The sequence below is a fragment of the Pteronotus mesoamericanus genome, unplaced genomic scaffold, assembly GCF_021234165.1.
Source record: "Pteronotus mesoamericanus isolate MK-2021 breed Mesoamerican mustached bat unplaced genomic scaffold, CSHL_Meso_final scaffold_174, whole genome shotgun sequence".
NCBI classification, from domain to species: Eukaryota; Metazoa; Chordata; class Mammalia; order Chiroptera; family Mormoopidae; genus Pteronotus; species Pteronotus mesoamericanus.
Genome location: NW_026555309.1, coordinates 28,025,134 through 28,052,690, shown reverse-complemented (window position 1 = coordinate 28,052,690; position 27,557 = coordinate 28,025,134). Strand labels below are relative to the sequence as shown.

Sequence of the window (27,557 nt, the reverse complement as noted above, 5' to 3'; positions counted from 1 at the left end):
AGACTGTTATTACGCTAGCATGAAACATCCAGTGAGAACCTAGAAAGAAGTATTTATTACTGAAAAACAATGTATATGGGGTAAAATGTACCTATTGTGTCTACACAATATAATAAAACTTGTCCTCAGAATTTTTTTAGAACAGAAAAACTACTTCTGTAGCTGGGAACAGTTTATTCTAGTCAGCAGTACAGGATGTAGTATATAATACTATAAATAATTACATGTATGGATAAAAGAAGGGGGCCTTTTTCTAGATACTCATGCTTTGTCTCAATATTTCCCTTGTAAAGAATGACTATAATAGTGATTTTCATCCAAAAAAGATATATGAGATAATTGATCTTTTCTTATTTTATAACTTTATTATACAGATTTTAATATATTTTATATTGCGATTGGTTGTATATATGTCTTTTTTATTAGATCAATTTCTTAAGGTGAGGACAAGCCATGTAATAACCAGTAGAGTACTTCTTAAAAAAGGTAGATTCCTTAGTTAGGCTCTGTTTCAATGTTATAACTAAGGTTCTTAGGACATAGCTCCTCCATTCATTTCAAAAGCATCCAAGATCAGAAATCAACAGAGACAAGAGGGAAGGAGGGAGGGGGGGTGGGGAAAAGGAAGGAAAGGGGAAAGTCAAGGAATATATAGCAAGGACTCATGGACAAAACCAAAGGGGAAGAGCTGAGGGAGGGAAGGAGAGAGGGGGCAAGGGAAAGTGGTGGGGGGTAGGCAGAGACAAATGTATTTGAAAAAATAAATTAAAATAAAATTTAAAAAAAATAAAATAAAATAAAATAAAATAAAATAAAATAAAAAAAGATATACTCAGAAAAAAAAAAGCATCCAAGATGATTCCTGTGTGCACTCTACCAGACAACCGTTGCTCTAAGGTTAAAACCACTTAAGGGAACATCATGTCTTATTTGTCTTTATTCTCTTCTACTCAGGGCATTGCCACAATGATTTTTAAATATAATTGGATTAAAATAGCCTCTCTCCCTCTCTCTCTCTCTCTCTCTCTCTCTCCCCCCCCCCACACACACACAGAAACACACACACACACACAAATATATTAGACCTTATGGGTCTTCCAAAATAAAAATAAATAAATAAATAAATAAATAAATAAATAAAGTACTTCAATGTGTTTGAAACATGGCCATGATAGTATATCCACCAATTAACAGTGACAACACAGTAAAAAAAAATAAAGAGGAAAAATGCACATTGTGTTCAGTACATAGTATATCAGGCACAATTCTGAAATATAAGTCATAAATCATTTTAAACTATCTTGAAAAGTACCCAAGTTAAAAAAATGTGTCCTGTCTATAGTTTTGTCTTAGTAAGCACTCTACTAACTGCTGTGAAAAATGATTACTTAACAAAAAATATTTTAAGTTGTTACATCATATAACCAAGGTTTATTCATTTCCAGAGGCCGGATCTGACTTCATTGAGATGCACCTAAGAAATTTGACCTTACAAATGAGCTCATGATGAATACACATGCTTTTCAACTACTTTCCTTCTTTTAAAAGCCAAGATTTTCTTTTTTGACATATACTGTATGTGCAATAAGTACAATGGTTAAAAGTCAAACAGACTAGGTTCTAGTCCTGGCTTGTATTTCACTAGCTGTATAATCATGTGAAATTATTATTTAATGCTAAGTATCAATTATCTCACATGTTAAATAGGAATATTAATACTTGCCTCACAGAATTATTTTGAGTTTTAAAATAGCATTTTAAATTTACAAAGCATTTAGCACTCTGCTTATTGTTGAAATTATTGTATTGCTGTTTATTATTATTATTATTATTGGCATGCTTAGTGATTCAGTGCTATCTCTCCCACACCCAAAAAGTATCTTCTATTCTGAAGAAAAATAACTACTTGTTATCATCTTTCTATGCACTATTTTTCCTGAATCAAACCTTTGTTTTTTAAAAATATTGTCTCAGAGCTGACAGTTCCCAAATTCTTTGGTTTCACTCAGTCCTCCAAAATCTAATTGCTGTTTTCATTGCCAAGTCTGAGAGTAGCTGCTGTATAGCCTTAAGAACAGTTGACAGAATGTGCATCTCCCCATTTTCTGAAAGTACGCAGTCAGTCAAGATGTACTGTGAACATAAAGACCTACTCTGGTGAGCTAGTCATTGAATGTGTTTCAAAAAATTTAGTGTCAAAATTTCAAGTTGGAGGCAACTTTACAAATAAATGAACTCTCCCTTTGAGTTTTTGCACAGAGGTAGGAATGGATGCAGGTTTTGTGTGGCCTAAAACCAATCTATTTTTGGGAGTCCCCTTTAAGAAAAATATATGTACTTTTGCAAATTTTACCAAACCGTATATCCTTTAAATGCACTGATGGTCCTCTTCCAAGGTCTTGGAAGGAGGCTGTGCAAGGCAGGAGCTTTGCTAACTTCACAGTACATTTATATAATGCTACAGCATCTCAGAGAGTATGATGTAGCGTAAATTATAAGTACTAAGAGAGAAGTACTTATAATTTGAGAGAGAGAAGTATGTTGTAGCTGTTTGGAGGAGGAGAATAAAAGAAACAATCTCATAACTGTGCATACAACAGTTACAATGATGATAAATTAGTAGAGGGGATTGGAAGTTTTGTGTATAAGTTAAACAACCAACCCGATACTAAATCCAGTTCTGCCACATAAATTGTATAAAAATAAATGCAATCATGCTGATGATATGCCAGACATTATCAAGGGATTTCCATTTTTGTCTCACTTAAATTTTGTAAGAGTGGAATGAGGTAGGTGTATGTCATTAACTTACCCAAAGTCCTTTTGTTAGTGAGTTTTAGTGTCAGATTTGCAACTCAAGTCTATCAGACTTTTCTCATATGTGGCATTTCACACTGCCTTCACAAATTCTCAAGAATGTTTGGGCATGGGTGAAGATCTCTAAATTTATTCTCTCAGCAAATGAAAGTAGTCTGGAGTTAGTGTATATGAAAATCCACACAGTTCCCTGGCAGCTTTATCCCCTCTATCCCATTTAAGAAACAAAATAGCTCCTAAACCATATGCACACACTTGTGGGACTTTGCCAGTAAATTCAGTACAATTACCATAATAGATTTATACAATAAACTCAGGAAATAATCGATCCTAACACAAATAACTCACCCCTGAAATAGTTGATTTACTGCTGTCTTTTTAATTCACTAAATCCAAAAGTTAATTATTACCTTGACTACTTCTGCAGTCATTTGTACAGCAACAAATTATACAGGTAGATACATAAATATATTCTTAAACTTTTCCACCCACGAGAACTTAGATGTGTTCTACACAGCTGGTATAATACATAAAATGAACATTCTTTATTCTTTCCCTGTTGTAGATCATTTCTGCCCTTGGGAGGTAGCTGTCTGCATGCTGAATTATTTTGTCTCCTTGGAATATGAGCTTACTCTCTTAATTTATTTCTAAATAAACAATGCTGGCACTGTCCTCACACAAACTTTTTGAACTGATCAGCCAGTACTTTTGGAATAAGAATTTAATTGGGGCCACAGTAACTTTTCTGTTCCCTTAGTTCATGCCAAAATGTGGTTGGATTTCAGTTAATAGTTCTAACAAAAAAATTAAACATATTTCATGATGACATTTTTGTCTTTATGTAAAAATTAAGTTTAGCACCTACTATCATTACAGACTTTCAAACTTTTTAACTAAGACCCACATGAAGAAATGCTTTGCCTCTCAACCCAGTTTATACTTAGTTTCCCTTTCTTTCTGAGATGTCTCTCATCTGTTCTGTTCTACTCTGCTCCATACTGCTCTCATTCCTTAAAATAAAATGCTTGTTCTGATCTAATAAATTGATTTTATAAACTGTTAGAGCCTTGACGTTCTGTGTGAAAACACTTTCAGAAAACCTTGCGTACATAAGGGCATTAAAAGGTGTAGTAGGCATGTTTCTCTAACTCTTGTATGGCAGGGATATATTTATTAGCACATGAACCTTCTTAGCTTTACTCCTCCCCTTGCTTTAGATGATTGCTTTGTTCACTCTTTTTTTTTTTTTTTTTGTCATCCTAGACAGGATATATTTGCAAGTTTTGTGATCATTCAGTAGGGTTTTGTAATGTACAGTCAAGAAAAGGGAGAGAGGGAGTCAGAAATAGGAAAATGAAAGATAGAAGAAATTGATGTGCAACGGTTAGGACTGGGCCTAAGAGAGAGGACAGAAGTGTCCTGCAAACTGGGGATGGGACAGGAGGAAGTTTTGAGGAGAAGTAAAATGGAGGTTACTAAGCTTTATCTCCTGCCCACTCCATTTTTGATACATTCCTACGTTCATCCTCATCGTGGCTGTTACTCAATATGTGGTACTTCATGAATGCTTACCACATAACCAGTCAGTCTCTGAAAAGTAACATGTATCTTATAAAGTATAGCAAGTTTCATAGTCAGGGCGGCAAGCTTTGGTCAGCTCAGCATTTTTTGTTTTTGTTTTTTTCTTTTTTTTTTTAAGAGAGAGTAAATTTCATAGCTCAAGGTGGCCTTCATATATTTATTGAGTAGTGCAGTCTACAGAAATCATCCATCATTTCTCTGTTCAGGCTCTGCCTCTCTAAAGAAATTAAATGGTAGACACATGCCATACTTCATCCCCATTCATTTTTCTTACTGTCCTTTTCTCTAAGTCATTGCTAACAATCTGCAGCTTAAAGTGTACTACTGTATATTTTATGTATTAAAAAATATACAGTGAGAAACTGTTCTTTTGTGAAATTAATCTTAAAGAAGTCAGCACTCTGCTTTATATTGTCAGTCAGCTTTAAACAAAAATAAAGTTTTAAAGTATTGATTTTTAATGATACAGTTAAAATGATTTTTTCTATTTAGTGATAAAACATGCCTTTTAAACTAAAACTAAAAGAAAATATCAAGTGTATGATATCCAGTTGTAGTACAGTCTTCTTTCAGTTTTACTTCTCTTTCTATTATTATCAAGTGGCTATAGTCTAATGAAGTTTATTAACCTTTATACCTGTGAGAGTGGAGAATGGCTTGAATTATCCTCAAAGCTTGATTTTGTGGCTGTGAGAATTTAGGCATCAATCCACAGAAGTAAAAACTAATCCCATCCCCATCTAGAATCCCTATCTAATTACCTCAAGTAGAAATCTCTCTCTCTCTCTCTCTCTCTCTTTCTCTCTCTCTCTCTCTCTCTTCCTTAAGAGCTAAATTAAATCCCTTTTTTCCTCTCTTGACCTATCTCTCTTGAAGACATTTGGGACAGGCTAATGTAGGAGCCACGTTACATCTTATAATCTGTGCCATCAATCTCTGGGTTAGTGAACTCAGTATTATCCAAAATCAAAAGTTGCCATTAATTGATATTCTGAAATTTAGGAATGCTGGGCATAAGGTTGTTTACCAGGTGATTTATGTGAAGAGTATACTATGTCTTCTAAGATACATATTGTCTGGTTCATAGATACTTTTATAAATTCATACTCACATATAATAAAGCACAGATTTCGAACTTAAAATATGTATACAATTTTTATTACTTAAAAACCAATTTTTTGTTAATCTCAGGAAATAAGTAAATACTGTATTCGTTAGAAGGAGCAACAAATTATCAGCAAACTGAGGATGCCCACATGCTTAAAGCTAACCCTGAGTACTAGCCATAGATAGTGATTAACATAACAGATTACATAAAGAAGTTAATCATGTAACAATTTTTATAAGACAATATATTTGTTTTAGGAGGAGTTGTAGAAGGGAGGTTTTGGGGGTGGGCGATAACTGCTTTCTCTTTTCCTACTGAATCTGGCCTCTGTCACTCTTCTGTTGAACATACTCACTGTATGACTAATTCTTGGATTTGTTTGGGGAAGCAAATAATGAGGGGCACATAGAGAACTGGAGTTAGAGAACTAATTTTAAATGCTTCCTGTCATGATGCATATAGTACAAGTACTTCCACTTAATAAACATACTTGCTCCTCTCCCTCCCCTAGAAATATGGGGAAAACTGAAAGACATTGTAAAAAGGTATTTGTGAGAAGATTTTATGCAAAAAAAAAAAAATATTAGGAATAAATAAAGACACTGGCCTCAGTTGCAAAATAAGTGATTGCTAGTGCATTGACATTAGAAATGTATGACATTTAGAACTGGGTTATTAATTTATAATGTTTTAAACTACCTGGGATACCACACACTTTTCAAAAATTCTGCCTGTTGCTAAAGTACATAAAAGTTGACATGTAATTTGTTATTTCTATGAAGGCCACAGGACGGTAACTTCTCAGTTGTTCAGTGACAAATTACTGATAATTTCTAAACTTCCAGTTTTTATAAAAAAGAAATGAAGTCTCTGGTGACCTATTCCAGCAGAGCTTGCATACTTTTATATTTGTAAATGAATTTGTTGCTTTGGATATTTTGGTCCTAAATGTTTTTAATTATTGACTATATATATCAGTAAACTTTAATGGGATTTTAAGCTAGGTTTCCACGGTTTTTGATAATAAACACAATCCCTTTTGAAAGTCTGCCTAAGAAGAAATCCATGTTGAAGGCTGCATAGGAAGCCATTAGTTTTATCCTCTTACTAGCGATACATATTGTTGTACCTTTGTGCTATCCTATTACACCCTAGCATCATAGTACTCATGTACTTGTTTTTCTGTCTTTTAAATCCATTTTATTCATTTACTTTTCAATACATTTAAACCCTTGAGAAGCATAGCATTACATGAATTCTGTGTCCAGTAGTCCAGCCGGAAGGTTGTTTCGGAAGTTGGGACGAACCATCCACTGTTTCTATGAGCACCAGCTCCCTTTCCCCAGATGACTGGTTTAGTTCCGTGTGCCACCAGGATTCCCTGTGTCAGTCTTTGCCTTGTACATATAGGCACGTGTCTTGTCCAGATAGAATTCAGTTCGTCTCGAGCATGAACACCTTCATTTTAAGGAAGAGCTGCGTGCTCCCTCTGGTTCCAGAGACCCAGCATGTAGCCAGCAAAACCGGCCTTGGACCACAGCCTTCCAGACGTATCTGTCCCCATAGAGTCCTGTTCCCAGGCTCCTCCGCAGGCTCCAAGGTGGTGGGAACAGCTCACTTACAAGCTTCTAACTCGGCATGCAGTGACGTTCTTCTGTGCAAGACTGTCAGGTCCCCGAGACCTGGAACTGCGCCTGTCTTTTTTACACCTTGGCCCCTGCGCCAAGTGCGGCATGAGCACCTGCCATCAGCCATTCCTTTTAAATAAGAACTAATGGCAACATGCGCAGAACGGGCGGTGCAGGTATTATTAATACTGAGGAGTTCAAGTGGGTTAAAAATAAGTGGGGAATTCAGAGAGACTTCATGGAAGAGATAAGCCTTGTCTTCTGTTGGTCAAGTGCTACGTGTCATACAGGTAGAGGGGAAGTGAGCAGGCCTTCCAAGCAAGGAGTAGCATGAACAGGACACTAAAGAAAAAATCTTTATCACTGGATGTACCATTCAGGGTGGTAAGTAAATGCTAGTATATTATCTCCTCCACTAACCTGTAAGATCCTTGAGGGCAAGGACCATACATTTTCAGTTCCAATAATATTTATTTATATATTACCAGTACTCGGTAAGTAATTGTTGGATAATTGGATATTAACCTTACTTTTAATCTGTTCATGAACTTGAGGCCAAGTTTTCAGGTTGCCCCCCTTTTGTTTTACTTAAAATTAAATCCCTACTTGGTCGCTATATTCAAGTTTTTCCTTTCTATGAGGAATGATGTTATGTCTCTGTTTTGAAGACAATTTTTGTGTGTGCTAAAATTCTTAATACTCTGGCTCTAGCTTGGCTTTTAGTACCTCCAGATCCCCTTCCCAAAGATTTAGTGACATACCAAGACTTTAAAAATTGTAAAAACAGTTGCAATTGTTCAAGGAGCATTACCAAAACACTGATTGGCTTAATGATCCAGAGTTTGTATCAGAAAGTGAGAAAGTGTCCGTGAGTATTTTTCTTAACGGTAGATATGGCGGTGGTGAGCAGGGACCTAGATAAGCTTTAGAAATTAAATGCCAGGGAAGCAGTTGGGGGGAAAAGAAAATGAAAATATCAAACTATTCATGTAGCCCATCTGCTCAATTCCACAGCACAACTGTCTTAGATTGGGAAGTGATATGATTAGATTTGCATTTTAGATTAATTACTTCCAGAAAGGTGTGGAGAATGAAGTGGAGTTGCTCCGGATTTCTACGCAGGGACATCGCAGAGAAGGTTAAAGATATGTGGGCCTGAACCGAGGAGGTAGTGAAAGCAATGGAGGGGACAGAAGGTGTTTGAATTAGAATCAAGACACATTTAGAAGACAGAGTGTAATGCCTGGTGTGATTCTATATACGAGGCTCCCCGACGGAAGCACTCAAGGAAGCAGCTCTGGGGGCAGACCCTGCGCCTTGGGGGCCTGGCACAGATACAAAATAGGCCATCACACATACTGCACAATGGATCTGGTGACCAGGCACATATCTCTTCCCAGGTTAGGAGACATCTGGCAGAGGAAAAGGCAAATTGGTCGTATTGTACTGGTAGCTTTTTGTCTTGCCTGCTTAACAAAATATTCAAGGCCATCCATCTCAAATGAACTGAATTGAATACCCTAATTTTTGTTATTCTTTTTTAAGCAACTTATGACAACTCAATTTATATTTAAGGAAGCTCTGTCAGCTATGATTGATAATTGCTTAAATAATATTGTTTGTAAGACAAAACAAGGCAACAAAAAAGGAGTCATGTCATGCTGACACAATCTTTTTTAACACCCGGTATTTGAAATAAATACAAGATAGTGTGATTACCTGAAAAGAGCAAAAACATTTTCTCAGCATTTTTGCTTATATTTTGTTGTACATAATTGAAGTTTCTATATTCATCGCACAAATTTGTGATGAGTGCCAGGGAAGTGGGTACTGGGATACGCAAATAACTAACCTCAAATAGTGGAGGAAAAAGACATTTAAACCAAAATTTGAAAATATCATGATAGTTTACATGGCCAGAATAAGCAGAGGATATTTAAGCAGCCCTTAATCCAATGGATGCTGAGGTAATAGTAGTGAGTACTCAGTAACAGCTTCCCTGACCTGAGTTTTTCAAAGATGACTAGACATTAGCTAAGAAAAAGATAGGGTCTAGATCCCCAAAATGAGAGAAGTTGGGGAGAATACATAGAAGAAAACGGGTCACAGAGACCCAGGAATCACTCATTGACTAGAACAATTCAGTTTTATTTGCCTTTTACCTATAAAATAAATTCAAAAATTCAACTGGACATGTGATTCTCTTTTGTTCCTTGATTCAAAGAATTGTTTCTAAATGTATTCGAGGAAGGTTACCATCATCACAATTCCTCCAGGGAAGTGTGTCACTAATTTTGGACAGTGTTGTAACTCACACCCACACTCACGTGCCAGCTCACAGGAGCTGTTTTATTTTACTTTAACTTTTTCCTTTACCCACTAGATCTAAGCAAACACAACCCTTTTTTTAGGGTAAGCTTTTAGTGATTTGGTTCGTGTCTGCAGCCTCATTGTATTACATATTGTTTCATTTAAATAATATCAACGTGAGCCCTGGCTGGTGTGGCTCAGTGGATTGGATTGAGTGCCGGGGACAAACCAAAGGGTCACAGGTTCAATGCCCAGTCTGGGGCACATGCCTGGGTTGTAAGCCAGGACCCCAGTAGAGGGTGTGTGAGAGCCAACCCTTTCTTTCTCCCTTCTCCTCACTAAAAATAAATATTTAAAATCTTTTTTAAAATAAATAAATAGTATCAACATGATAGAGCAGTGATTGTAAACTAAAGAAACTGGTTTTGACTTATTTCAGTTAAACCTGTAAACACGAGGATCTCTTATTTTTGTTTAAAATTTAAGACTGATACAGGGTTCAAACTTCAGTAAAAATTTGTTTCCCCATATTTTTCAAAATTGCAGTTATATAATTAAAATGTTGCTCCATTACATCTGACCTTTTCTATTATAGCATTTATTTTCTTATTTTGAAAATTTTACTACTATAATACATATCATTATATATAATCCTACACTTATATAATTATGCAAATTATTTTGTACACATTATAACCTTTATAGGTAAGGGAGGAAACTGAAAAATCCCGGGACTTATTTATTAAAAAAAGTATATTTATTCTTACATGTTTAAACTTCAGCTACCTTCCAAGTACTCTCCATTTGAGGCAAACGCCTATGGAGACTTTTCTCCACTGCTCAAAACAATTTTTAAACTTACCGATTTTGATGCCTTTTAGTGTTTCTCCCATGTTTTGTTTCGCCTCTTCCACATCAGTAAAACGTTTTTCTTTGAGAACACTTTTTCACCTGGGAAAACAAAAAAATCGCTCAGGGCAAGAGAGGGTGAATAGCGAGTGTGGGACACAAGGGGTCTGGCATTTTTTGGTCAAAAACTGCTGAATGCTCAGCGCAGTATGGGCAGGTGCACCTGTAAATCACCCACAATGTAATGAGCAAATCGTATTGAGTCTTCAAAAAAAATTTCACCGAAGCTAGACACAGCCTCTCACAACAACGCCAGTTGGTACATTGATACAAATGGCTTGCTACAACACTCACCTAGCAGGGGAAGCCTGCAGAACAAGAGGTCCACCCTTCAGAAGAGAATTCCAGTTTTTCGGGGTCCTCCCTTGTACATACCACAATTCAATTCAATAAAAGAAACATTTTCACTATGTATCTTTTGTTGGCCATTATCATTAGCTTATTTTCTGATTTTCAATGAAAATAGTTTTACTATATGAGGGAGGGAATGTCAAAAATGATTCACACTGAGGGACTAAACAATGTATTTGATCTGCCATTGTTTACTATTGTGGTTAAAAGTGGGTGTTAGTGCAAGAGACCCTGGGTGTGAATCTCAGCTGCACAAATTTCCCTTGAGGGGGCCTTTGGGCCTCAGTTTCCTCATCCTTAAAAGAGGTTAGTGTCACTCTGCTCAAATCATCACTAATAAATCCCAAGACAATACAAATATACATTAAACTCTTGGCAGCATGAGTAAGGGCAGCAAATACAATCATAAGAGTGACAATAGGCTTCCTTTACATTTTTTTTCTTGTGGTCTCTCCTCACCCTCTACTGAATTTAAATGTATTATCTAATCTATAAATTAAATCCAAATTAATCTGAAAGAATATTTGGGGTTTACAAATTGAAGTCAGAATATTATTTAATGCCCTATACCTATCATCTCTAAATATGAGAAGTGTATAAAAACAGAATTTACTGTAATATTTCTTATAGTTCTCATTTTCAAAAATTTACTTGTAAACCACATATAACCTTTTTACAGTATGTGGTCCAAAGGTTTTCAGTCTCTTATTTATTTTGGAATATGATGTCAGATAAATTATATGAGTTCCTCTTTATAGTGCTTTCTTTGCTTAATGGTTATTGCTAATTAGGGCCCAGCATTATTTAAGTTATGAATATTTAACAGCTAACAATTAAGAACTAAAGTTTAGTTACTTATTCAGACTAACGGTTGTACAAGAAATATTTAAACAATAGTATTCCAATAAATAAAAGAGACAAATAGAAGAATGAAAATGTGAAAAGAAGTAAAAATTCTGTGATGGTAATTTGGATCAAGGTCAGACATTCTTGGGGAAAGATAAATAATCTTATCGAATTACATATTATATCCTTGATCTCCAGGGTGATTCCTAACAAAAACAACACTAAAAATAAGGTTTCATTCATTGAAGCAAAAAAAAAGTGTTCCATTTATGTTTTGAAACTGGTGACTATGGCTTAGTAAACCATTTAACAACACACAAGTGAGTCACATGCACAGATAATTTGTTTCTTATATATAGGTTCTTAATGTGATTATAAATTAATTTTTAGTTAAAACATGAATTATTCTTATCTTTGTTATGATCTCTGTAACCAAATTATTACACAGATGAGTCATTGCTTTTTGAAATCTCACTTTTAAATTTTATTTATTTATTTGTTTATTTATCTATTTATTTATTTATTACCATTGGTCAGGGCTCTGAACACGTAACTACTCCAATAAGTAAGTTGGGAGGAGAGAAGATGACGCTGTTTTAGCTCTTTTTGCATTCAGAACCAAAATGATTAATTTGCAACCATTTTTCTATAGAAGACAATCCAAAACACATTTTTCACACAGCTTCTGTTAACAGCTAAATACAGTTCTATGAATAAATTTTGCAAATGCAAGTAAAATGCTGCTTTGCAATATAATATGAGCTATTTCCATTGGAATTATAGCTTATTAAGTAATTTAGATTATTTAGAATGATTCTACACTTCACAGCTTCTGACATATCTAGACTACACACAAGGATCTTAAATAGTTTATCTCACAATACTCCCAAGGGCTTTAGCTCTCTGGCGTCAGGAGTGAGAAGGTGGGGATGGAGGTGGGTAGACACAATCTGAAGAGAATAAGGCAGAAAAAAATATGAATGGAACCTTGAAAGTAAATTATTTAAATTATTAAACAAGGGTACAGTCATTCTCAGGCTACACACATGTGCTTATTCCAATGGGAAGATAACTGCAGTTCAGTATAAAGACCTCACTTTTTTCCTTTTCTCCACCTTAGTAATCAACTTAGAGCTCTTTGAGTATAATAGTACAAGCCTAATGATACCAAGCAGTGTTTTCCATTTATCTCTAAGGGCTTTAAACACTCTTTTCCCAATGAAATCCCAAATCCTGCCGGGATATGTTTCTTGCTATTTTAGTTGGAACTTAGAATGCATTTTCCTACAGAATTGGTATTACAAATCAATCATTCTACCTTTTTTGACTCTTCGTTTCCTCACTTATAGAGCAAATAATTAAACCAGAAGATTGCAAAATCTCTTGCAGAGTTAAAATATTCTGTTATTTTCATGAAGTACACTAATTCAAGTCAAACTGATTTTGTAAGTTAATCTGGGCGTCTATTATTTTTACACTGTTTCCATGAAGATGTGCATTTTAAAATCTTAAGAGCCTGCTGGTAATATCTTTCAAATATAACCCATTTACAGAGTATAAATTGATCTGGTATGAGAGCACCTGTTATTAATCACCACTGATCTTTGTATCACTAGTTTTCCATGAGATGTACCTCTTTGTTAATAAAAGGCCACCATTCAAAATAGGATTTTACTAGTTCAATGGAAGGTTAGTTTGTTTTAACATAGCTATCAATTACATGTAGACCAAGTGAAGGAAAAAAACAATTGTCTCAAATTTATTTCGGCCTATCTGTATATGTAAATATATTTCCAATCAAAATGTATTCATATAAAAAGCTGAAACATATTAATATTTATGACATCCAGAATTTCCATTTGTTTATAAATTTATCAACAATTAGTTTAGTATAGTTTTTTAATTATGGACAAAAATAGTTTGAGATTATTTCTGAATAAAAAATAGAAGAAAAATCTTTTGGGAAACTGAAACAATATATAAGACCATTTCTCCACCAATACAACTCAGTGTATTCCTTGAAAATATATTCTGTAAAATTATTTCAACAACTCCTTTATACTCCATTATGTGTGTATGTACTCTCTTGGGAAGGTTAGAGACTAAAAAGATATTTATAGCATCTGATGATTTGAACTAAATGACTGTTAAGATCAATATCAAAATTGATAATCTATTATTATTGTTTTTGTTGCTAAGATTGTTGCTGACCATAATGCTTGACAAAATTTTTAAAAATGACTAATTTATTTATAAAATTATATTTTCATTTTAAGTCTTTTAAAGGAAGAGATTAGAAGCTTGCAAGGTATGGGGTATGTTTTTCTGTGTGTATAAATATGTCAATGATATTGTGTACATTAAGCACCTCCTGGGTAAAACACTTTACAGATTTATCTTTAAAAAAATCCTATGGAGTGGATATTATTTCGCAGATTAGGAAAAATATTCAGTAAGATTTACTAGTTTGGTCAAGGTCACACAACAGTAAGTAGCAAAGCTGACCAATTCCAGGTTTACAGGACTGCAAATCCCAGGCTCTTTTTGATTAATATTTTATTTTGTAATAATTATGACAACAGAAGTTATAGATCTAGCTACTACTCTGAAGTCTAAAACACATTCCTAAAAATTAATAATAGCCTATAGAAGATATGACACCTTACTTATTAAGAATACATTTTCATATAAGCTATATGAGTGTATTTTCAAGATAACAGAAATTTACTCCTATATTATTAATGATAATAAGTGATATTCTGGCCATTTAGGATAAATACATTTATAAATCTACCATAAAAATATCTTCCCCATCTTTCTCAACAAATATTGTTTTTTCCTTTAGTTCATAATCTTTATTATGTATCTTATCTATTGGGTTTTGTTGTCTTAAGTTTTCCTCAATGACTTTCAGAGCAACTTGTTCACTAGTAGACCCCAGGCCACTATCAATGCTCTATAGGGTAATAGTTGAATGACCAGGTTTATGATAGGTCATATTTCCCAAGTGCAAATCTTAGCTCTTCCTTCCCTTTGATGGCTTTGTTGTTTTGATAGTTGTCTTAGCCGATTTGTTTCAGTATTTTTCATATTTAAACATGAAAGAGGAGATAACAGTGCCTACCTCAGTGTTTTGAGGATTAACCTAGCTGATATGAAAGAAGAACTTAGCTTATATCTGTATACACAGTAACAGCTCAATAAATGATATTTGGTTAATATTATAATTTTTTGATGTTTTTATGTTTTTTTATTTAGTAAATAGTTGAAGTCATCCAATATCCCATTTTCTAAATTTTCTCCCATTTCTAACACTGCCTCAGGAAAAATAAATCTCAGGACATTGTAGGATTATGTCTATAATAAGAATAAGTAGGCTTGGAATTTCTTCTCTTATGATTATGTACGAGCATGACTCCCAGTGTGATGAGACTAGAGCCCAAATTAAAGAGATGACTGATGATGGTTTTATGGAAAAACTGAGAAACTTTTAAAAAATTTTGCCCTATGATATACCCTTTCATCTGCCTTCCTAAAATAGATGTAAGTTCTGCCAATTAAGGAGCTCTGAGGCAGAACTTTGGGAGTTGAGGGGTTCCTGGTGCTGTGCCCTCAGAAAAGACGTGACATGTGGGAGGCAATGTCCTGAGCGTAATTTAAGAATTCAGCGAAAGCAAGAATTTGAATTCAGGCTAAATTCTGAATTGTCCGTGAAAGTCCCATAAATAAAACAAGGGGAATTAGCACTGCTCTGAATGAGACGGGACTTAGGAGGAGTAGGGACCATGTCCACAGAGAAGCCCTCTCACCGCAGAGGCATCCTCCAAAGAGAGCACATTACTTGTTTTATAGCAACTGCATTAAATTAAATCTCAACAAAAACTAGATGACAGTAATAATTTTGATTAGTTGAGTTTTATCTTAGTTTAGTCTCCCTAACTTCAAAAGAACCATGTTTTTCTATAAGTAGATGATATTAAAAATAAGATGGGAGTCAGAGATTTTACATTAAAAGATTTTAGTGACACATCAACCATGGATTTTGTTTGGATCCTGACTTAATCAAAGCAATTGTAGAAATACCTTTTGGAGGGAAAAATCTGGAAATGGAATCAGGAAATTGTTAGTAAATGATAAAAAGACATTGTTAGTTTTCTAAGATATGGTAATTACATTGTGCTTATTGTTTAAGTTCTTATCTGTTACAGATAAATACTGAAGCATTTATGGAAAAAAGATAAGACATTGAAACTTGCTTAAAGCAGTCCCAGGTTGAGGATACAGAGAATGTGAAAAAACAGCTGACACAGAATTGGAAAATGTCGATAAGTTTTGAAACTGGATGATGAGTTCATGGGTGTCCATTTTACTATTCTCTTAATTTTGTACATATTTGGAAATTTCCATAATTAAAAAATATTTCACAAATTTATTTTATTATCCATGTGAGAAATTTTTCCTGTCTGGTCTAGTTGGTATTTGGGAGAGATATTCTGCCAAATATGTAGAAAATATCTTAGGGATAATTAAAGAAAAACACTCATCTAAATTGAAATTGAGTTTTAAAAAGTATTAAAATATTCTAACACTTTAAATTTTCACCTTGTCTTCCTCATTTAATTCTTTCAACATGCTATAGAATTACCTATTGTGTTTTTCTTGATTTCTTTGCTTTTTAAACACCAAATTAATTTTCAGCTATTGGGAAATGCTACAACTGTTAAATTGCAGATAAGCTGCTGGCTTGCAATTGAACAGATATCTGGTTCTGGGAAAAAAAATTCAAGAAAGTTTAAATATGCTATATGAAGTTTTTTTGGTTTTGGGGTTTTTTTTCAATGTTTGTGTGTTTAAAATATGTCAAATGGACTATTTTGAAATTTGAGTAGTCAGCAGTCACAATATAGACAGAAAGTCAGCTTTAGGAAAACCTAAAGTAAATATTATGGATTTAGTCAGTAAACCTAGTTTTTGGGATTGACAGAAGTCTCACACCAGAAATTGCTAACAAGAAAATAAATTAGAATTCTATTTACTGTTATGAATTCAGACAGGACTAGATTTCTGGAGCTACTAAGTTACTAGGTTATTGGGTGTCATATTGAAAGACATATTTTTTTTTTTAAATAACATTTTAGAAGCTCAGTTGGTTAGAGTGTCATCCCTAAATGCCAAGTTTGCGAGTTTGATCCCATGTCAGGGCACATACAAGAACCAACCAATGAATGCATAAATAAATGGAACACAAATCAACGTTCCTCTTTCTCTCCCCACTCCCCTCTCTTTCTCTAAAAAGAAATATTTTTTAAATAACATTTTATTTCCTGATTATTACAAAATCGCAATAATAAGGTATGGCACATTTGTTTGAAGAGCTAGAATGATCTCATTGTACTCTGTGAGCTACTAACCTGGCCCTTCTAGATTATTGCTCTAGGGCAGGATTTGCCCCAGCATCTAGGTTGGAGCCAAGCTTCTGTGTGGAGGCTTTGATAGTCCCCTAGAAAATTAGTATATGATTCACATGATTTACCTTAACTAAAATACTATATTAGTATAAAGTGCCTCAATGTGAATTAATAGTTACAACTATTTTATAATAATAACCATTGGTATTTGAAATCTGATATTTGGAAATTATAAGCTTCCAAAATACTATTGAAACTTTTGCTTATTATTTTGGCAATTTTTTCCCCAAACTTTCCCACTAGATACACTTTTTAAAAATAAGTAATGCACCGATTTGATCTGAGATGATTTTAAAAGTTCTGACTTTTGGTGCTTTTGACAGTAAATTTTCATAATATTTAACTTTTATTTATATTTTTCATAAAATAGACGTGTCAGTTGGATACCTCATAATTATTTTTAAATGAGAGCCTTTAAAATCATGACATATCCAAGTAGTATGCTTCCACAATGCTTCCTTGGAGCAACTTATACAATAAGTAGTTTCACATTCAGAGTTTATAGAGAAGAAATAGATGTGTTTATGTTACTAATTTGAAGAGGAAGCCTTTGGCACAGGTGGACAATTCTACAAAATATTTTGAAATATACATGAAATGAAAGTATGAGGCAAAGTGCATATACAGCTAGCCAAGCTTTTTGATTGTTTATGTCACTGACAGTCATTTTTTATGCTCTCATGCATAGCCAAATACAGTTCCAAACATTTCTTTGATTTGAATATTTTTCATTGCTGTTCTGTTAGTAGCGTGACTGCATGTGTGTTTTCTTCTGCACCGTGTTGGTTAATAAAAAGCAAGCTCAGCAAAACAAGCATGACTTAAAAAATTTTTTAGCATAGTGACCTACAAGCTGAGTGTCTAATATAATCACAATGAACCCTAAATACTAAAGAATGTACAGATTTTTCAAAAGCAGTTACAGGCACATCGAGAATCACACTGAGATCTAATAGGAATTTATATTTTCTAGTCCTTTTCCTGTCCAGACTCACTTTTGTGTGGAAATATGTCTTTGTAGTGGAGTTTTCCTTTGCAACAGAGGGACATGGAATTATAATGAAAGGAGCAAACAAAAACAAAGGCAGAATGACCTCTCGTCTTCCTCTTTCCTTTGTCCATTTAGGAAGCTTCTAATTACATTTTCATATTCTACTGAAAGGGATAGAATAAAAATCAAGTGATTAGAGTAGTGCATAACTGTTTTGAAATCACCGTGAACCTTGGCCAAAATAGCTGGAATACTCCTCTAACCCAATCAGTCCTATCATTTGTTTCCAAAAAAAAATGCATGTACGGAAAGCAGAGGATGAGAAAGGATATGCTGTTTAATAACAAAGGTCATTTAGTCTATCAGTAAATTTTTAGAATGAATTACTAGCAAATAACAACAGCTCAGTGATTAGTAATAGTAATAAATATGTATTACTGTGTTTCCAGCACCATTCAAAGGGTTTTACAATGATCAGTTTCTGTACTGTCAGCCTCAGGCCTACTAGGTTGGGTACATTTATAATCCTCAGTTTACAGATGAAGAAATTGAGGCATGGAAAGGTAAAGTAACAGTCCTATGTGGTACATCCTGGATTCAATCCTAAAGAATCTGATCCCAGAAGCTGAATCTTTAACTCTTCATTATGTAGTTTTCAGAAATGCCCTAATACCACTCATTAGGATGTTTCAGATCCACAGAATGGCAATTTGAAAGCATTAGTCTTTTTAAATCTTCTCAGCTAGACATGCTGACAATCTTTAAACTGTTTTATCCATTCTGTCATGGAACGAAGAAACATAGTCATTTTAGAATCTTGGTACCGTAATGATCAAGGCACCGCCCACCTGACTTGTAGAGCTTCCACTGCCCAGAGAGACCTACTGCCATTGTCCACCAGATGTGAACACGTTTACGTCAGAGCAAGTTTGAATAGACCTGAATTCACCATAAGCTCTTAGACATTTTAATCTTAACTTAATCACTACCTTCCACAGAAGTTGTTAGACTATTTCCCTTAGTCATGGGCCAGTCTGATTCTGAGTTGTTTTCTTTTTCCTTTTCACGCTAGTGTGCCATTAGGATACTCTGAATTATTTCCTTCTGAGAGAAAAATTTACAAAAACAACATTGAAACTCTTCTTTATTTGAATATACTCAATTTGCATTTTTTATTCAATACCTTCCATCCTGATCACTAAATAACAGTAATCACATCCATGCTTGTTTTATTATCTCATTTACCTGCTTCTGTACAGTATACTAGCTATTTATCTTGATGGAACAAGAATTAAATATAACTTCCAAAAATTCCTGACTTGCTTAGGCAGTGGTGCTGTAACTGAAACCCAAGTACAGCTGCCTGTCACAACAAAAGCCAAACTCATGAGACAGGTGCTGGTGGAAAAGGGAAAAGAAAAGGAAATGAAGGGAAAGGTGCAGATCGCGAGAGAGAGCGCGCGAGAGAGAGAGAGAGAGAGAGAGAGAGAGAGAGAGAGCGCGCACTTGCTGTTCTAAGAGGTTTTATCCTCTTTCTAAAGGTGGGGATCGTAGAGGTGGTCCCAGAGAAGGATTTCAATAGAGTATGCATCAGCTTTTCAAGTGTGTCCTTTCTGGGTCCTGTTCCCTGCTGATTGGTTGGCATTAGGGAAGGGGGTCATTAGTCATTGCATCTGGTCCTGACTTCAACCATGGTGTTGACTTGCTCAATTTTGCTGCTTTTTTGAGCCTGGAGTTATAACACAATAGAGGCCTAGATGTTATCTCTAGTTTGACCAGAGTTCTGCCTCTGTGGTCAATAGCGGCCCAGGCTTTATTCCTAAGATTGTTTGATGTGGTTCAGAACCTCATCGTCTTAAGGGCATAATACTTAATGGAGTGGTCATGCAAGGGCTATATGAGGCTATTCTCTGGCCTTCCTGTTCCTCTTGTAAAGGGGTTTATCACATGACTAGCAGCATGCCAGGGGAGGAAAGGTTGGGAGGGGCCCAACCACATGACTAGTGATATGCTAGAGAAGGAAAGGTTGCCCTGGGGATGAGGTCCCACCCTACAGTTTTCTGTTGCTAGGTTCCCAGGGCTTCCCCCCCCCACCCCGCCCCGCCGGTGACATTCCATACCTGGCCTATGATTTATACTCCGCTCATGCCTGTCTAATTGCCTACTGCAGGTAGACAGAATACCTTGTCTCCTCTGAGTTTATTTGCTCATGGGGCAAGTGAATGAACCAGGACAAATTTTTAAAATTGGGGTAAACATACTACCAATATGATCGAAATTAAAGATTTCCTCTAAGTGATTTGATCAGAATTTAAAATGATTTTTAAAATTATAAATAATAGACTTCCTAAAACTACACCTCTAACTCCCCCAAATGTTGCGCATTAGAGGTTGGTAGAGGGCTTGCTTAGAAGAGTGACCTAAATGATTAGTGATCTGCATGGCAAGACATGCTCTGAGTGTCCTGTTGTTGGTTTATAATTAATTTATTGGCTAACTTAACATCTTTTTATAAGCAGAAAAGAAGGTAAGCTCTGACCTGAATAATTACAAATACAATTAATGGGGTCCAAGAGCAGGGGCCCTCAATGTATCGATTACCATTTTAACCCCAGCTGTTAGTTCAGTTCCTGGTACAACATAGAAAAGAGTCAACAAATATTAGTTGAATTAATATACTGTATTCTAGAATAAAACATATGGTAAATAAGAGGCTCAGAAGTACTTAAAGGCATAATAATAGATTCTATGCATAGGCTTATTTATAGGGATATTTTACAGGTTTTTTTCTTTCTTACTAGACGTCCCTTTTCTTACCTTTTTTAGCTTTCTATAATACACATAACATTATAAAATTAGGTTTTTTTAACAAAAGAGTTAAAACTTTTTTTAAAAAATGTCTATTACACTTAAAGAAGAAAAAATTCCTTTAAATTGGTGTTTCCCTTAAGAAATAGCTTAGCGTTTATGGCCTACTCTAATAGCTTAAGAGCAAAGTGCTTTTCATATCTACATGCAGCTCCAGAGGAATGGAAGGAAACTCAGAGCTGAGATGCATAGAATTTAGTATCTCTGTTGGAAACTAAGAAAAAGAAGATAGACTGTTGCTAATAATTCCAGAAGGTGTAATCAGCCCCAGCTGTGGAAGTTAATTATAGTCCCAGCAACAGAAGGGTGGTCTAACCATTAAGTTGAAGTATCAGCATCTAGATCAGTGTTAAAAATGTTTATTTTCCTGTTTTTATTTTTGTTTTAAAGACGGAATAATCATGGCCCCCATACAAATAAAAAATAAACATTTATAAAAATATTTATGTAAGTCATACACTAATGAGGGAATCAATAAGACGTTGCAATGGTTTGAAAGAGAATTCAAATAATCAAAGATGATGGATGGATGGATGGATGAAGTGAATTCACAAATAGATGTAAAAGAGGCCTGTCCATTAGATGATAATCCATTGCCCATAAACACAGGTGGCTCAGGAGCATGTGCTAGACAACATCTTGCTTCCAAAAAACAACATCCCATTATCTTTTGGTCCCCTTTAAAGGCTTTCACAATTTTTTTCATACATCAGTCTAAAACATGCAAAGGGTACACTTGGCCGCTCAGAATATTTTACAAGCAGAAGGCCCACTGCTATCTGAACATCAAAAAACTAACTAACAAGACAGTTACAGACAGAATGGTGAAGAAAATTCAAGTTACCATTTAATTCTTGAAATTTCTGGCTGAGAAGGGGGAGTTTAATTTAGAATCTTAATATACCAGTTAAGTAAGACAATAGTTAACCTGTTGTGTAAAAAATCAGATCTAGCATGCAAGTGTCCTTGATTTTTCATACTACTAAAAACATTTAAAATGTACTTAATTTTATCTTTGATATAATGAGTCAGTATCCTCTCAGAATAACTTTTTTTTTTCCTAATAAAAGCTATTTTTAATTTAAAATGTCCATTGGACATGGGAAAAGGATTGATGAGATAGGTAAAAAAAATGAAGGGGGATATCATCGGTAATATTGAGATAAGTTTGCGTGGTAACAGATGGTTACTAGACTTAGTGGGGTGATCACATTGTAAGATATAAAAATATTGAATCGCTATTATACACCTGAAACTAATATAACTAATATAATATTATACACCAACCATGTTTAAATTAAAAAGAGCAGTTCTATTAAAACAAAAAAGTTAAAAATAATAAAATACAATTTCCTTTGGCCATATTAGTGCAGAGTTAGATCCCCGTTAAAGAAGAGTAGCTTACTGATTGCTTAATAGGGTAGGTTTCAACAATTTCTTATTTAACCCCTATGTTTCTTAATTCTCCCTAACTTCACTTCAGAATTACAATAAATTATAGGCACAAGTTGCTCTAAAGGTCATGCCCTACAGTTTTCTTTACTGAACATAATGCAAATTAATGGTATTAATGGTTATATTGTTCAAAGTTATACTCTACATACCCAATTTACAGGTGATACAAAAACTCTGCTCTATCAATTACAGAAACAAAAATTGAGAATAAGAGGCCTACAAACAACAAAACAAGAACAAAAGAAGAAGGGTTTTTTGATTTATTTGTTTGTTTGTATTTGCCTTAGAAAAGTATCCTGGAACACTGATATATACTTTGGTTGTTTTAGATGTTGTTTGTAAATGTAGCAGTTTGCTTGGAAATTTAAGGTAATTAAGCATAAAGAGCAAAGGATGTTGAAGTTTAAGAGTTTTTTTTCTCCTAAAGATTCCTAGAAAGATATAAAGAATGTTATCTGTCAGGAGCCTTCTTGCACAGTGTACTTGATTTAGCTAAGTTCCTGTGATTAGATCCTGCATATGGAAAGGCAATGGCAAAGTCAGCATTGTACTGGAGCCTTTTAAAGGCACATTTGAAAACAGATCATCCAAATGCCAACCTAAACACGCGGAAAAACAGAAAACAAAAACTTTCTTACTATTTTTTGGAGTATTTTTGAAATATATTGGGATTTGGTAGACCAAAATGTGGATCTTTTCAAAAGGTCTGAACTGAAAATATTGTATATGACTTGCAAAGGATTAAAATAGTTGACTACATTTATATGGCTTAGTAGAAATATAAATTTGCTTTCATGACTTACAGAGAATGTTTTAAGGAGGATTTTTTAATGAGATTTACCTCTTTAATGTTCAGAAATTTTTTTTAAGCAGCAACCCTGTTCATCTTCTTTACTCCACGAAGAACTGGACTGAGGTTACCAGCTTATTTTAGCAGGCCAAAAAAATAACTATACCTTTGTATACAGTATTCGTGTATGTGTTCATATGCAAAAGCCAGCATTTTTTTAATTAACTAGCCTGTCTTCATAGAACAACTAAAGGATGACCATAACCTTGATTTAAGGTGTAAAATATGAAGAACTCTATATGTATTATATATTATAATGAACTATATAGTTTAATTACACTGATGTAATTTTTAATTTATAACAGTTACCTTTATTTTACGTTATTAAACTTTTTTTTTAAATCATGCTCTTTTAAACCCCACAATTTTTCTACCTAAGAAACATTTCAGGGTAAGTTTTATTATCCATTTATTTTTTAAAACACAAAATAAGCTGATTTCTGTTTTGGAAGAGGTTTTTTTAAGTTATAGTCTGGGTAGGTTCTGCATATATAACAAGTACATAATTTAAGAAAAAGTATAAAAATGAAGTAAAAAAGAGACATTTTTAAAGCTCTTTTGGAAAGTACTTCATATCTGTACTTACCATGAAAAAGTAGTCACATTGTAAAATTTTATAATATCTCAATTGCTGAGGATTCATAAATATTTCTTACTTTGGCAGAAGATTAACAATAAATGTTTAGAAATCACTTTTAACTTAAAGTGTGAATTAAACGCTATACCTGAAAAATATCTTGCTGACATTTTTCCAGTGAAACTATTATTCATAATGGAGATAGCATTTTAAAAGCAAGCTAAATAAAATTCCCCCAGATTAAAACTCCATCTACCTCATATAAAAGAGGAGAAAAAAATTAGAAAAAGAGAAGAGAGTCACAAAGTGATAAGAACCAAACTACCAATGGGAAAATCAAAAAATAGTTATTTAAAAGCATTTGTCACCAACCTTATAATTTCTAATCTAAATTAAATGTTATAACCATTTCATTTAAAACTAGACTTCTTAAAATTTCATTGCTTTTAGGCCATGGTCATTACTTTTATGACCTGAAATACATGTGTCAGGCGTATCAACCAATTGGCACCTATCCTTTTTTAAAGGTAGAAAAAAAAATGACTATTATATTGTAATACTTTGTTCTCTCTCTCCTCCTCTTTCTATTTTTTTTTTTGTTTTTTGTTTTTGTTTTTGGATGGTTGGTGATTTGTTTGCTTCTCCTGGTTCCTGTTGATCAGTGGTGTTTGGCCAGTTTGTATTTTTCCAGACATCACTCCACGATGTTGTTGAGGTGTATGATGGGCCAACTCAGCAATCTTCTCTGTTATCTTCCCTCTCAGGATCCCATTCAGGTATCCTTTAATAGAACTGCCATGCATCAGTTATTGATTAAAGACTGACTTTGATTGATATTGTAGTGAAAGTTGAGATTTATGTCATCCATAATAGAGATAAACTGAAAATAGAATTACTCGTTATTTTTTTAAAAAAGAATAGAAACACAATTAATAGTAAATCAAACTTCTGAGAAAAATATAACCAACTATTTGCTGGGGTTGTAATCAAGTGAATATAATATTTAGTCACTTAGTCTTGGGTGTTTAATGTAATATAAAAGATTTAAGGATTCTTTAAAGAATGAGGCAATGTATATTAAAATGTACTTAAAGCCTGCCAGTTAAGAGGTTGCAATTAAAGCTGAACCCAAAGAAAATATATTGTCAGTGATAGGATATATTAAAGTAATTTGATAGAACATAGATTCATGTTTTCAAATGACAGTGTAAATTAATATAATTTGTTAGGTTTACTGAATGAAATTATTTATGATATCTTAGTGTTTGTTTTGTTGAGTAGGAGAATCCCTTCCACTGAGTTCAGGTAATCAGATCACAATTCGATTTACTTCAGTTGGACCAATAACAGCTAAGGGATTTCACTTTGTTTATCAAGGTAAGTGACCCAGTAGCCTAGTAACACACTAAGGAATGATATCAGTTTCCATGCTGTGTTCAGACTTATTGAATGATCCGATCCTCATAATCATATAAGAGGGGTAAAAGTTGTGTTTTTCTTTTAACAGTTTTGCCCTGTTCCTTCCCCATTACTATAGCACGATTACCTTGACCAAAGTCAAAAAATATCTATTTCTTCATCCTCATTCTCAATTGTATGATTTCCTTTTCTTCCAACATTTTGTTTTCAAAACATTTGTTTTTTTCTGACAGTTCTTCACATTCCACATATTCTATTTTCCTCATAGTTTTGGACTCTAAATTGAATTATACAAAATTTTGTGCTGATGTACTTAGATATGCCAAGGAAATCATTACTTCATTCTAAAATTTTAGGTTCTCATTGTCTCAGGAGAATTCACATGTTTTTCATGGCTGTTAAATATTTTTCTGCAATTAAACATAGGTTTACACAGTTTTTCTCACCTTTTATAGACAACCTTCCACATTATCATTAAACTAAATTAATCTATCACTTGAAATATTTTGTCTTAGTTATATATGATCATGTAGCATTCTCAAATGTATCTTAAAATTTCTAATAAGTTTATAGTTATTTGTGATTTGATATTTTTATTAAGCCCTCTTATTCTGTTTATAATATTGGTTATAATATTATAGTTTCATTTTTAATAGTATTCCCTCTATAAATGATGTGGGGTGTTATGAATTTTAAAAGGCACTATTAAAATTGAATTACTTTTACTTAAGTCGGATAATAGGAATCAACCTATTTGGAATCCATCATATCATTTTGGGGGGCATTGTCAAACACTTTGATCCCATCTTTATGTATTTTAAAAAGAAAAAACATCCTGTTATCATTCTATTTTACTAAACCAAAAAAAAGAGTCACAATTAAAAGATATAATGATAATTCTAAAAGCAATTTCAAATTTGATATTGTATAATGATTATTAAAAGATAAACTTCTATTGTTGTTAATCTGTCTGACTTCTGCTTAGCCTGAATGTAGTTATAGTCTTCATCAATAACAAACGTGTCTTGAACAACTAAGTTTGTAAACATGCTATGAAATTAATAAAACATTGTGTTTGCTTTTTCAAATCAATGTTTTTAAGGAACAACTGCTGAAAAAATTGTGACATTACCTTATGTAATCTGACACATATTATTTGAACTCAGTATCCCAGTTTAAAAAGAAAAACATACTATTCAGTTATCATCCCATAAGTTGAATTATATAACTCAAACTACTTTGTTATATTAATAAGAGTTTGGTCAAAAAAAACAGAAAAAGAAAAACTGATGTTTTTAGGATCAAAGCAAAATGTTTTTAACTAAAAAATGACAGTATTCATTTTAATTGTATTTTCCTGTATTAATTTTAAAATGTTTAGAAATGTATTCAAATTTTTAATTAAAGCTTTGATTAAAAAAGTGAAGATTTCTTTGAAATCTTTTTAAATAGCTACATTTGGAAATCTGTATTTCTCTATCAAATATGAAGTTAAAATCAATAATTGTTTGTATGCAGCTGTTCCCAGAACAAGTTCCACACAGTGCAGTTCTGTGCCTGAACCAAGATTTGGAAGAAGGATTGGCAATGAATTTGCAGTCGGTTCATTGGTTCTTTTTGAATGCAATCCAGGATATATTCTCCACGGATCCATTGCAATTAGGTGTGATACAGTGCCCAATTCTTTGGCCCAATGGAATGATTCCTTACCTACCTGTATTGGTGAGTATGTAAACTTGCATGTTTTGTGATTGTACAGACTTTATATGAAAGTAGTTATCTCACATCTTTCAGTGTTTCTATTTCAGATTTAATAGTTATACATTAACTTTAATTACTTTATTAGTTATAATGTACTTAAATATACAATTTAGAGTGAATATTGGATGCAATGAGGTGTACTTCAATCAATGAAAAATATTTTGTGTTGAATTAGCTAGAAAGTTCCCTCATTTACTGATTTATATAGATAAAAATATACATTTCCAATAACAGAATTTGATTGCTCCTAATGAGGGATTGAAATAAACATTATTTTTCATTTTAAAAAGCTTATGTGAAGATTTCAATGCCAATATGTAAAGAATTTGCATGTCTTTTAAGGATCACAGAAGCTGATATTTTTGGACATATTTCACTTTGGCATCAAAAGAATTAGAAAACATGCATTAGTGAATATTTTTCTCCATTACTTATAAATATGTATAAAATATAAAATAAGAGATTATAACAGTCTATCACAAATATAAATGGTACCATTTGTTAGTACATAGAATGCACAGGCTAAACCAGAAATCTCTTTGTTTTAAACTTTATTTTTGCAATACTGTATCCAATTTAAATTGGTAAATAGAATGCACATTGACTGATGGGCCC

The 27,557-nt window shown here is 33.6% G+C and overlaps 1 protein-coding gene across 3 annotated transcripts in view; it reads left to right on the top strand.

The window, feature by feature from the left end:
- The window catches only part of CSMD3 (CUB and Sushi multiple domains 3), a 929,671-nt gene that overhangs the window by 753,052 nt on the left and 149,062 nt on the right, over positions 1-27,557 (top strand). For 2 of the 3 annotated variants that reach the window (XM_054590413.1, XM_054590412.1), the window contains 3 exons: positions 24,425-24,538; positions 25,044-25,139; positions 26,700-26,903. In XM_054590413.1, the coding sequence (XP_054446388.1) occupies positions 24,425-24,538; positions 25,044-25,139; positions 26,700-26,903 (414 nt within the window). The remainder of the gene's footprint in view (positions 1-24,424; positions 24,539-25,043; positions 25,140-26,699; positions 26,904-27,557) is intronic. The other variant, XM_054590414.1, reaches the window with a different exon arrangement.